We start from the raw sequence: 13,368 nt of genomic DNA, 5'->3' as shown, positions 1-13,368 counted from the left end.
TGACTTTCTAAGATTTACATGACATCCTTTGTGTGTGTAGATACAAACAGATATGTTCATGTTTACATACACGCGCCCCAGGTAGGTATTATATACACATATAAAACATCACCAAGTCTGTGTAAAGTTGGATGGTAAAATAAGAGTTAGATGATCTACAAGTCCCTTTAAGGACTAACATTCTATGATACATTATTTTTTTTAAATCGCATGGAATGTATAACAGGTAAATGGAAAAATCTATATAGTATAAGTTTAAGCACATCTTATTTAGAGGCAGAGGGGCACGCCTGGGTGAGATCTTGAGGTCTCATCATTTTAAAGTTCAAGGCAGGAACATCACTGATTAGAGGAATTCATTCTCATCTTCATTTTCATTTAATACTCCAAATACCAAGACAGATAAAGATGTGAAACCCACACTAGCCCAGGTTTAAAATATTAGTGTGTGTATATGTTTTTAAATTTAATTGGCTTTCCTCACTCAATACGCTTGCAATAATTTCACTGCATATGGGACAGATGAAGGCCAGAGGTGGGATGATTAGGTGCTCAAACCTTTTTAGATCTTCACAGAGAGGGAAGAACTACATAGTCATGCTCTTTTTTGTTGCCCTGAACACCGTTAAGCCAGATGGTGAAAGTGGAATATCAAGTCTGCTGCTATGGTAACCACCACCATCACGGCAGCCCACTCAAGGCCCTAACCTATTGGGTATGTCTTTGATTTTCTGTTGTCACTAGCTAGACCTGCTGTCCCTCACAAAAAGCTACTATATATCCACCAACCTGATAGAAATCTCTTTAAAGACCTAAATGTTTTTATGAGATATATCCTTCGCTCTAAAAAAAGTATATCCTATGATGAAAAAGCAGACCACCAGAAAACCAAGGCAAAATGTCACATTTTTCTTTTACCAATCTAGTCAAAACCCAGCAACTTGCAAAGGAACTAACTAATATCTCTTTTCATTCTTCAAATTCCACCTTTATTCAGTAAATACATACTGCATGTGAAAGTTGGGAAATGAAACTGAGGCATCTTACCTTAATGTTACATGCTTGTTCCATCAATCTCCGGGCATTTTCTTCTGCCCTGTACCTCTTTGGAAGCTGGACTCTGAAAAACTTTAAAGCACCTTCGAAGTCAGCCTGCAGAAGGTCCTCCTTGGATGTCTGTAACAAGGGAAATCATGATATTTTTTTATATTCATAAAGATGATTATATTTGCCTGAATACAATGGTTTTTTTTTCTGAATACAATGTTGAAAAGGTTCTAAACCCACTCTTTAGGTGGGAAAATACAAACATCCTCTCTGCCATAAGATAAAATTGACTGCAGAAAGCCAGAAATCCCATTTGAAGGAGACATACATGAGAGGGCTCAAACTAATTGACATGCCTGTCCTATGACACATGAAGGTTAGGACAGTTTACCCTGACACAAGCTTGGAGTCAAGAAAAAGCCTTTGTAAGAGGAATTTGGTATTTTAAGGTTAATCTCTAACGTTGGGTTTTTGGTGGGTTTTTTCAGGGTGCTCTTATGAAGAGGTGGGAAGATGCAACCAGGGTGATCCCAGTCCTTCTGGAATGCCTTTATTGAGAAGTTTGGAAAATTAAAAAACAGGCAAAACAAAGGGTGAGGAGATTTAGAAAACTACTCAATGGGGGGCAGCTAAGTGGTACCCTGGATTCAGGAAGAATCAGATCAGTTCAGATCGGGCCTCAGACACTTGACACTTACTAGCTGTGTGACCCTGGGCAAGTCACTTAACCCTCATTGCCCCACAAAACAAAACAAAAAAGAAAACTACCCAATGTCTAGTAACCTTTCCCTAGAATGCTAGGAAAATGGTTGTGGAAGTAAATCAATCAGACTTAAACCTTACTGCTAAGTTAATTATAGAAAATTTACACCTAGTGGGGGAAAACATGCTTCTATAGTTTAATATTGAAAGTGCTTCTTTAAGATAATAAGTAATTTTTATTTCAAATGGTGTGAATATAAATTAAGGTTTAAATGGAGGATATATAAGTCAAAAGAAAATAGTCATCTAGGTAGTCAATGGCTAACTGTTAATAAAGAAAAAAAATTAGTAAAAAAATAAAAAATAAAAACCATGGAGACTGGGTACCATAAGATTATATGCTATGTTAAAATTTTTTGTCATTTTAATTTCATTATAAGCACAGTAAAATGTACTACCCTTAAAACCTATGTTTGAGAGAATGTTAAAAAAGGCAGACGTGTTCCTGTATCCAGTAGCCTGGCTCCTACTACTCTTCCCATTGAATTCCTCTGGATTCCTGCCCCCCTGCCCCAACCTCCATTTCAATTTACGGTAACATTAAATTGAAACAAATAAAAATTCAATTGCTATTAATATTGGGCAGGATTTCATAAGCAACCAGATCAAGTCTCTAATCCTATAATCAGAGAACAGAGCTAATAATGGGGGTGGTCATAGAAAATGAAGCTTAAGCTCATTTGATCTTGCATCTTTCTCAGCAGCTCCTTGCTCGTGGCAGGACACAGAGGTAGTGGGGAGAGTGTTAGGACTGTCTTGGACGTTACCTCTGCAACATCCCATTTGGAAGCCATCACTGGGGCAACCACTAAATGTAGTTTGGATTGATTGAACTTTGGCACCATAGAGTACCTCTCTAATCAAAATATCAGCCTCTGGAATATCTTGAAAGTTGCTTTGGGCATCCACATTCCATTCCCATACAACACATATCCCGTAGTCCATTATGCCCAGAGGGATTTGTTCTTCAGGCAAATATAAGGAATGGGGGCAGCTAAGTGGTGCAGTGATTAGAGCACCAGTCCTGGAATCAGGAGTACCTGAGTTTGAATCTGGCCTCAGATACTAGCTGTTTGACCCTGGACAAGTCACTTAACCATGACTGCCAAGGAAGAAGGAAGAAAATAAGTGAATGAACAAATGAATGACTGAATGGATGAATGAATGAAAAAATAAAAGAAATAAAAAATGTAAGGCTCTAGAACAACCCCTTTACCACTATTTCAGTGCCTATCTGCTGATAGACATTACTCTTCCACCTCCAATCGAATTGCTGTTTGTCCAATTATTACCTCATTTAATCCTCACAACAACCCAGGGATGTAGGTGCAAAAAACAGATGAAAGAGGAAAGAAACTAGGAAAAAAGAAAGGCTAGAGCCCTGCTTTTTAGGTTCTTTCTTGCGCTGTTTCTTTTTAATTTTCTCCCTCCCACCATGAAACCTTGGGCATCACCCAAGGGCTTGAATAGTTGAGCCTTTGCCTTATCTACCTAGGACCCAAGCCCTCCAAGACACTTCCTGGACATCCCTACCACATGACCACCACACCCTGCTTCTGCACAGAATGTTCCCTGCCCCACTTTGCATCACTCTTTTATGTGTTTATTGATTTTTCCCATGTAAAACGTAAGGTCCTTAAAGGTAAAAATCGTCTTGCTTGCTTTTAGATGATGATGGTGATGGTGGTGGTGGTGACAATGACGACAATGACAAGGATAACTAGCACCTATACATCGAAGGTCCTCTGCTAAGTGCTTTATAATTATCTCATTTGATCTTCACAACAACCCTAGGAGATAGGCGCTATTATTATCCCCATTTTACAGATGAAGAGACTAAGCCAAACAAAGGTTAAGTGACTTATCCAGGTAAATGTCAGAGCCTGGATCTGAACTCAGGCCTTCTGAGTCCAGGCTTGCCACTCTAGCCACGACAGTACCTACCTCCTCAGCTATATATTATTTGTATCTCCAGTACTTAACATAGTGCCTGACACAAAGCACTAATAAATGCTTGCTCACTCTATCTCCCTCCCTTCTCTCTCTCTCTCTCTCTCTGAAATTGTATTGTCACTGTGTACTATAATTACCTAAAAAAATTTTTTATAAGGGGTTAACTTTCCATGTTCCAACCTGGTGTGTATCTGAGGTGCCTCCTATCCTTTATAGAAGTCATACTTTAATAAACTACTCTCTATTAGTTTAGATACATTACCAAATATTCAATAAAGTGACATCAAATAAATATGTCAGTCTGAATAAGGGGTTATAAAATCTAAAGTAGAGTAGCAAGCTAAGTCAGAGTGATTTTTATATTTTAAAAGAAAAGCAGGTAGACCTATAATTCAGTGAGAATGAGAAAAAAATCAGGTGACCGGCTGGCAGCCATGGAAGCCCTGAAAACATTACAGGAACCAGGGTAGAGTCTAGAGCATCTTTGGTGGTTGTTCTAGGGAGTATTTATACAAAGATATGAATAAGAATCGCATAGCTTGTGAAGGTACAGGGGCACTAGTGGAGGAAGTAAGCACACCAATGACATTATAAATCCATCCAACTATAGGTAGAGTGTGGAAAAAGAAACACAAGGAAATTGTCTGGAACTCATTTCACCTGTTAAGCTAAGGCTCAGAAAAATAACAGCACTCTGACCTAATCAATCAACAAGCATTTATTAAGTACTAAGTGTGAGGTACCAGAGATGTGAAAAAAGGGCAAAAGCAGGCACTGACCCCAAGGAATTTACATTTGAATGGAGGAGAGAATATGGATAAGGATGAAGATGTCATTTATGTGGCACCTTAGAGTTTACAAAGTGCTTTACATATGATATCTCATTTAATCTTTGTAATAACCCTGCCAAATAAAAGCTTTTATCACCCTCCTTTTACACAGGAGGAAACCTAAGCTGAGAGGTTGAGTTTCCCAGGGTCATATGGCTCCTTAAGTGTCTGACAGAATCTGAACCCAGGTCTTACTGACTCCAGGCCTAATAGTCTATCCATTGTGCTACCATTGAGCTACCTAAATTGGCATACAATCTAAGATAAAGAATGGATATGGGGCAATGAAGTAGTGCGGTGGATAAAGCACTGTCCCTGGATTCAGGAGGACCTGAGTTCAAATCCAACCTCAGACACTTGATGCTTACTAGCTGTGTGACCCTGAGCAAGTCACTTAACCCTCATTGCCCTGCAAAAAACCAAACAAACTGATCAACTGTGATAGACTAGATTCTTCTCACCAATAAAACAGTACAAGAAAGTTCCAAAGGACTCATGATGGAAAAGGCTCTCCAAATCCAGGGGGAAAAAAAAAAAGGAACTGTGGAATATGGACGCTGATTGGACCATACTATTTCTTTTGGTTTTGGTGCTGTTGTTTTTCTTTTTTGAGGTTTTTCCTTTTTGCTCTGATTCTTCTCGTATAACATGATTAATGCGGAAATGTGTTTAATGTTATTATATCCATATATCCATATATATCCATATATCTATATCTATATATATCCTATACCAGATTACCAACTGTCATGGGGAGGGGGGGAGAAGGGGAGGGAGGAAGAAAAATTTGAAATTTGAAATCTTATCTAAACAAATGTTGAAAACTAAAATAAATAAGTAAATAAAAAACAAACAAAAACCCCCAAACAAACAATAAAATATATCCCTCAAAACATGAAGACCAATATTTCAGTAACCAAATGACTAAACTCAAATAGGTTATGTTGATTCTTGCATTACTGTTTTCTAGTTAGTGTCACCACAGGAAGGAAAATTGATTAAAACCAAACAGGATGTTCTTCAAACAGAAAAACAAAAATTAGGGTTTGTCTACATTTTCTTCAGGACAGCACCCAGGGAACGTTTTTATTGTATGGATTTGTACTCTAACATTAAAAAAAAGTGGTAGCCCACTCATTTCTCCATTTTTCAAATTATTGTTATTTGCTCAAGAATGCTAATAAAAGATGATGCCAACGGGAACTAAGGGAGTTAGAGGAAGAAAAATAACCCAATAATTTGCTTCTATCCCTTGAAAAAGCCCATTATGATTTTGGAATAAAGCACTAGTCTGGCCATACTTTAAAACTATAGACAGAAGATTCTAATAACCCTCTTTCTGTTCCCATACTCTTGAAAACTTCAACAGGAAAAACAGGAAAGTCAAAGTAATTGAGAAATGTTTATTTACTCTTTTTACAGTATCAAGGGCTCTGTTTGCTCTTGCAGCTAATTAGAAACTTTTCACTAATCTGGCATCAAATGGTGATATGATGAAGCAATTAACAATGAAGGTCTCAAATGCTACCCTTTCCTGTATTTAAGTCAAAATTACATATGAAAGCAATCAGTCAATAAGCATTTATTATTATCCCATACCTACTATGTGCCAGGCCTAAGACAAGTCCTTAATGTAGACAAGATAGCATGGCTCTATGTCACTGTGATATGTTATAAATAGAAGTAGAAAGCATTCAAAAGGAGCAAGAGATGGCAAGAAGGGTGTTAATTTTCTCATGGTTCATTTGTAGAGCATTGTCTAAAATGAGATGGCACAGACATGCAGGCATACACCATTTTATACCAATGCAATCTATGAAAATCTATATTTATCAGAGAGATAGGAGGTCATTATTCACTTTGCAAAAATACTGTTTCACAACAGGTTTCACCACCGGATTCCCTTTAAGTAATGAGCCACTCTATCTTATATCCCCTCCCCACAATCAAATGCCTTTAAAATGAAATTTTGCAAAAAACTGATTTACGAATTAACTCAGGATAGTGTAACCTTCAGTCTTGGACACTTCCAGTTTCTCTTCTGAACAGGCCTATCCCAAACCCCGTGAGCATCTCGGGAGTTGTTTGGACAACAGTAGAGGTGGTAGAACTTTGGATTTGGAGGTTGAGTGGTGGTGTTTGATGCTGTTGTTATTTTAAAATTTTATTACCTGGCAGCAATATACAGTTTGGTGAGTCTGCCCACAGGATCCTTCCCTTATGAAGAAGAATATCTAGTGTTAACTTCCTTATAAGTGGTTTCTAAAAGCCATCATTTGCCACATTTCTAAAAAGTAATACACGGAAATCTCAAATCTAAGGTTTCTGTCTAAAAAGGAAGTTAGCCTTTTTATTGTTATCTTCTTTAGCCACATACAAGAATTTAGTGTATTTGTGATAGGATACTTCCAATGTTAAATAATGAACAGGGTTCAAAGTTACAAATTCATAGTACATTTCTTCATTCATGAATAAATCCCCATCATTCTATGCTGCTTTTTAACAATCTAAACTTGCCCTTCTAGTTTTTCAAAAGTGAATGGGTTGGTAAAGCACCGGCCCTGGATTCAGGAGTACCTGAGTTCAAATCCGGCCTCAGACACTTACTAGCTGTGTGACCTTGGGCAAGTCACTTAACCCCCATTGCCCCGCAAAAAAAAAAAAAAAGAAAGAAAAAAAAAAGTGAATGGGTTCCTTCAAGTAATTAACTAGGCTTTTTCCCCAGTGTGCTTTAGTCCCTCCCCATTCATGTTCAAAATATGACTGAAAATGTAAAGAGTCATTGTAAATGTCTAAAAACTTGAGTCTGTGCCCTCTTGATTGATGGCGGAGAGACTGCAATGCTGCATGTAGCAAGATTCCTCACAGGTTTTTCCCACATCATTAGCCAGTTCAATAAGACGAGGCTGAACAACTGAACTTCCTACTGGCATAGGTTATGGAGAACAACAACTCAGTCAGTGGAACAATATACCCCAAACCAAAGTCATGTTCCTAAGTATTACACACGTGATTCCAATATGAAAAGGAACATGGCTCTCCCATTTGGAAGATGCCCAGCTCTAGAGATGTTTCCCCATAAGCTTTTCATATGAAGTGATAGCAGCAAGTAGCTCTTCCCCAGGCTGGTGGTGTCAAAACCCCAAAGGTCCAAATGGATGTTACAACTACAATATCCCAAACTGGTGATGACAAACCCCATGTGGCTAAAAAATGGGATGTGAATGGGCCTCCTTCAGAAAGCAACAGACCGAAACCCAAACTGTGCTCTACAGAAAGTTACTTCTCATTGATGCTAACTAGAGAAAGTTTTTATCCCTAAGGCAGATACCAACATGAGGGAAGCTTCAGCTATCAAGTTATGTTTTACTTTACAACATCTTAAAATACACAAAGCAATGAGAGGAGGACCTTCTGTTTCCTGGAGAGCTATCATCAAAGACCATTGGATCATAAAGTTTAAATACTTTTTGAGAAGATGGTTACATATAACGAGAACCAAAATACTAACACTTCCCCACCATCGAATGACAAAAATTTGTTGGATTTTCACAACTTTAAACTTTCAAGTGGCAAAGGTATTTTTCCTGATGCTTCTTTAAATTTTTTCCCCTAATAAAACAATGAATCTGTGTCCCCTATTTAATTATAAAAGTAAAGTTCATGAAAACAGAAATTTAACTGACCAGTGGGGATCTGAGCTGGGCAGAAGACTACACAAACTGGTTTTTTTTATTTATTGCATACATGAACACAGAATTACACATCTTGGGTAAAATCCAACACGAGAAAATAGAGCACAGAGTCTTCCTTGCATATAAGGGGTATCCCAAATGCTTGCTGAATTAAAATGAATTAAAATTGTCCAATTTGAGAATTAAACCAAGTGTCCCCATCTCCAGATATACAAGGTACAGTATCCTGGTAAACAGACCTTTCAATAAATATAATAGCATGCTTGTTAGTCATCTACCTACAGAGCTGCAGAGCAAGGAAGACAAGGGAAGGGCAGAGGTAAATTAAAGGCAAGATCGGGTGGGTGGGGGAGTGAAAAATGGGTGAAATTCAGTAAAATAACTCTAGGAGTGAAAGGATTCCAAAATAACAGAAGTCTAACAATCTGGAAGCCTACTGAGCTCTATCATGCAGAATAGGCAGACTCAATTCCTCTGGTCCAATTACCAAATAATGGTGTAGAACTACCATAGACCAGACAGAGCAGTGGCAAGGTGTAGTTACCAAACCACTGAGGAGAAGTGGGTAATAATCCTGCATCACTGATTGCTACTACTTAAATTTAACTCTTTGTGGGTAGGAAGGTGTATGCTTTTTTTCCTTCTTATTTGGCAATATGAGTTTGATAAGCAAGTCAGACTTCTCAGTACATTTTGTGAAATATCATCTTCAGACCATTCCAAAGATCCTCAGTTCAGTTGTTCCTGTAGATAAAAAAATCTTTTAACTATTTCCTGCCCAGGTATTTTTAGACATTCATTCCCCCCCTCTTCCCCCTATACAAAAATGGAAATCCAAGTTAGCAACCACATAGAATGATTAAATGGAAAACAACCTATGATGTTACTGGTTCAGATGACTGGTTATAATGTTGGCTTTTAAATTCATCTTTTAGATAACATGAATAACAGAACTCCTCATCTCAAGCTTGGGTGCATTCTGCTTTATCATCTAATGTAGCAAACCACAGAAATACACTTGCTAACATGGAGTTAAACCCAGGAAGAGGAGTCCATGCTCTAAGCAAATAGCCTTTGGGATACAGCCCTCCTGAGCTATGATCCCCTCCTGCCAATTAAGGAGTGGCATGGACCAGGTTCAGGAGGGGGCCCCTTGGCAGTCCTCAGCCAGAAGGATAATGGCCATTCAGCAATTCCTTCAAGGTAGGGTGGGTAAAAAGAAGAAAACGAAGAAACCCAAAGCCTCGTCCAGGGTTGCAGGGGATTCTCCTAGGCAAAAAAGGGGACAGATTTCCTAAAAATGAAGTTCAATAAAAAGTGGTCTCACCGCCAGAAGCCGTGGCACAAACAGGCGATGCCCCATCCCCAGAAGTTCCAGCACTCGGCATGCGTACTCATTCACCAGCTTGCTCCTCTCGTCGTGCATGTCCTGGGACTTTTTGACAGGAGGTGTGAGCTTAGCAGCTGGGGTTGGACAGGGCACCCCTTCTTCCATGAGCAGTAAGAGGTAAGTATCCAGAATGAGAAGACTTGGTCTCTCTATCCACAATTTGAAGAACTACAGGAGGAAGGGAGACAATCTAAGGTCCCCCCTAGAGGATGTTGTACACGCCTGAGTGTGGTGGGAATTGCCAGCTAACGTCTTGAGGAGAGCATTTTGATTAGCCACCATAAAAGCCAGCCAGCCACTGTTCAGGAGCCCCGAAGTAGATTGGCAAAGCAAAACAAAAAGCAAACGTTGATCTAAATATAAAACAGAGAGAGCCAGTGAAGCTAAGAAAACAGCCAAGAGTGAGTGCACGAGAGTACAGATCTAAAAAACAAAAAACAACAACAACAACAACAAAAATGGCAAAGCCACCTAGCAGGGCCTAGGGTGTGAGTGTGTATGCATGTGTGTGTTTGTGTATAAGTGAGCAGACAGCAGCAGCAGGAGCCAGAAAGCTAGGGCAGTTGTGAGGCTGCGAGGAGAAAAGGATGAGCTCATTGCAATCCTTGATTCGTGACAAGCAGGGCTGCTGCTGCTGCTGCTGCTGCTGCTGCTGCTGCCTCTCGCTGTGAATCAGTAATGAAGGGGTAGGAAAAGAAGGGGAGGGAAGAAGAGGAGGAGGAGGAGGTAGGTGAATGAGCATGCAGGGTGTGTCTCAGGGGAGAATGCTGTAATAAGAAGCCAATGGCGAGCCAGCCATTGGACAGATGCGCTTCCCCCTCCCGGTCCACCTTCAATCAATGTTAGTCTGACAGCTTATGCTGTTGAAGCCTAAACCCGCAGACAGATGAACTAGCTCCTCTTAACATGTGATTGCTGAGTGAAAAAATCAGACAGACTGCCAGAGAAAACCCTGACCTTCATTCCCTCCTGCTTTCTAATAACAAGAATAATAGTCGAAGATTATACTGGGCATTTTTAGCAAGATGCTCCACTCCCTGCTGGATCACTGAACCAGCTGGAGGGGTGGTGCAAGGGCAAATGATGGAGCAGAGACAGAAGCCCAAGGACTAAGCCTTGAAGAAGCAGCAGGAATGACACACCCTGTGTCTGAACTGTTTGTGTAAAGCTAATGATATTGTGCAGTGCCAGGATGTTCCCAAGCCTTTCAGCATGTTGAAAAGATTGGTCGCAAGCACGCGACTGATTTTATGAGAACACAGAATGACTAAAGGCAAACATCTCTGACATGACAGGACAGTTACTGGAAATGCTTGGAAATATTCAAGTTGAGTTTCTTGGATTAATATGGACCCTCTTGGATTGGAGACCTTCAATAATAAAAAAAATTCATCTAAAACATTATTTTTACATTCACCGCATAAATTAATTTGTACATGAGAATAGTATTAAATGGGCATCATCTCAATAGTATTGTCATCTGCAACCTAGGAATTGTAGAACATCCAAGTGTTCTTGGAGTTATTTAATATTTTTTTATATTATCTTCCTTGCAAACAATCAGGCATAGGTTAAATTGAACACCAAGAAATGGGCCAACTCTTGGTAACTGGCCAGAGATGACAAAGAATCAGTTCAAGTCCCGTGCTCCAGTAAGACGTATCAGGCAAAACACTTGAGTGTATTCTCTATATTAGATGTGACATAGGACAATGAAACCTAGAACAAGTTATTTTACCTTCTGAGGCCCAGTTTCCTCCATTACAAAATTAAGATTCAGAGCTCTAAAATGAAGTAAGTGGATGGGCAGCCATTGGTGATATTCAGTGTGCAATATTGCTTAGATATATAATAACCCAGAAAAAAAGAAAAATTACCAAAATAGAATAAAAGGGTCTTTTTCTCTCATTTTTTTCATGAAAAACTAGAAAATAAAATATTTTGACATTTTTAGGATGATAAAATATTTTAGATAAAAGTTTATGTATTGTTACCTAACCTATACTCCCTCACAATAATTTGTAAAAACAAAACAAAAAAACACCTATTCAACAGGATTGTAGAATTTAGGATTTAAAAGTCCCTTGGAGGCCACCTTTTATAGTCCAATCTTCTCATTTCCTGGATGGGGTAAATGAAGAATTCAGAGACTAAAGGATCAAGATCAAACAACCAGTAAGATTCAAATTCAGTTCCTTGATTTCAAATCCAGGACTCCTTCCACTATGCCACTCTGCATAGTGCTATGGCAAAATTGGGAATGATAGCATGAGATTACAGAAGCAGCTGAATAGAGTGCTTGGCCTGGAATAAGGAACACCCAAATAAACTTTGGCCTTGGACACTTACTAGCTGGGAAAGTCACTTAGCTTCTGTTGGCCTTAGTTTCTCCAAATGTAAAATGGAGGTAATAACAGCACCTACTTTGCATGGGTGTTATGAAGAGCAAATGAGGTGATATTTGTAAATTACAGAAAGAATCTGTCTCCTCTTCACAAAAATGAGATAATAGGAAGGACATACAAAGATGTATAATATGTATGTATGCATATATGATATCATTATTATATATTACCATTACCATATTATATTACCATATCAGCTAGGTGGTGTAGAGGATACAGCACTGGCCCTGAAGTGGGAAGGACCTGAGTTCAAATTTGACCTCAGACACTTACTAGCTGTGAGACCCTGGGCAAGTCACTTAACTCCAATTACCTTAAAACATCCAGAGCCATCTCCAGCCCTCCCTCACTTAAATCCAATTCACTGAAAGTTGTGAAATCACTTCCCGATGTCACTGTCTTCTTTAAGAATGAAGGACAAACAACATCAACAATTATATTACATCATCATCATCATAACTGGAGAAGAAAATGGCAAACCACTCCACTATCTTTACCAAGAAAACCCCATGGACAGTATTAGTATGTCATGCTAATGGTTCCACAGGGTCATAAAGAGTCAGACAGGACTGAACAACTATTATCATTACACATATTATATATGTATAAACACATGCAGAAACACACACACACACATATATGTATATGCATATATATGTGCACAAGATGCATATATGTGTGTGTATCATATCCAAATGCCCAAACAAATATGTAATCTTAGCAATGTTGGTATTCACTCTGTTCATTCAGATCACAACCTACTGATAACTGTCAATTTTATGCAGACCTTTTCCAAGCCTTCACATATGTTTGTCACAGGGGGTTCACTCAACGTTATGGGAGTTTACTTGCTAATGGGAAAGAAAGAAGGGAGGGAGGAAGGGAGGAAGGAAGGGAGGGAGGAAGGGAGGAAGGAAGGGAGGGAGGAAGGGAGGGAGGAAGGGAGGAAGGAAGGGAGGGAGGAAGGAAGGGAGGGAGGAGGAAGGGAGGGAGGAAGGGAGGAAGGAAGAAAGGAAGGAAGGGAGGAAGGAAGGGAGGGAGGAAGGGAGGAAGGAAGGGAGGGAGGAAGGGAGGGAGGAAGGGAGGAAGGAAGAAAGGAAGGAAGGGAGGAAGGAAGGGAGGGAGGAAGGGAGGAAGGAAGGGAGGGAGGAAGGGAGGAAGGAAGAAAGGAAGGAAGGGAGGAAGGAAGGGAGGGAGGAAGGGAGGGAGGAAGGGAGGAAGGAAGAAAGGAAGGAAGGGAGGAAGGAAGGGAGGGAGGAAGGGAGGAAGGAAGGGAGGGAGGAAGG

At 39.6% G+C, this 13,368-nt stretch overlaps 1 protein-coding gene across 1 annotated transcript in view; it reads right to left on the bottom strand.

Moving 5' to 3' along the window:
* RABGAP1L (RAB GTPase activating protein 1 like) overlaps positions 1-13,368 on the bottom strand; it is a 668,700-nt gene that overhangs the window by 140,876 nt on the left and 514,456 nt on the right. Inside the window, 1 exon segment of the mRNA XM_044004805.1 lies at positions 1,048-1,176. Within this exon segment, the coding sequence (XP_043860740.1) occupies positions 1,048-1,176 (129 nt within the window).

The sequence above is a fragment of the Dromiciops gliroides genome, chromosome 4, assembly GCF_019393635.1.
Source record: "Dromiciops gliroides isolate mDroGli1 chromosome 4, mDroGli1.pri, whole genome shotgun sequence".
Lineage (NCBI taxonomy): Eukaryota > Metazoa > Chordata > Mammalia > Microbiotheria > Microbiotheriidae > Dromiciops > Dromiciops gliroides.
This window is presented reverse-complemented; position numbering and strand designations above follow the sequence as displayed.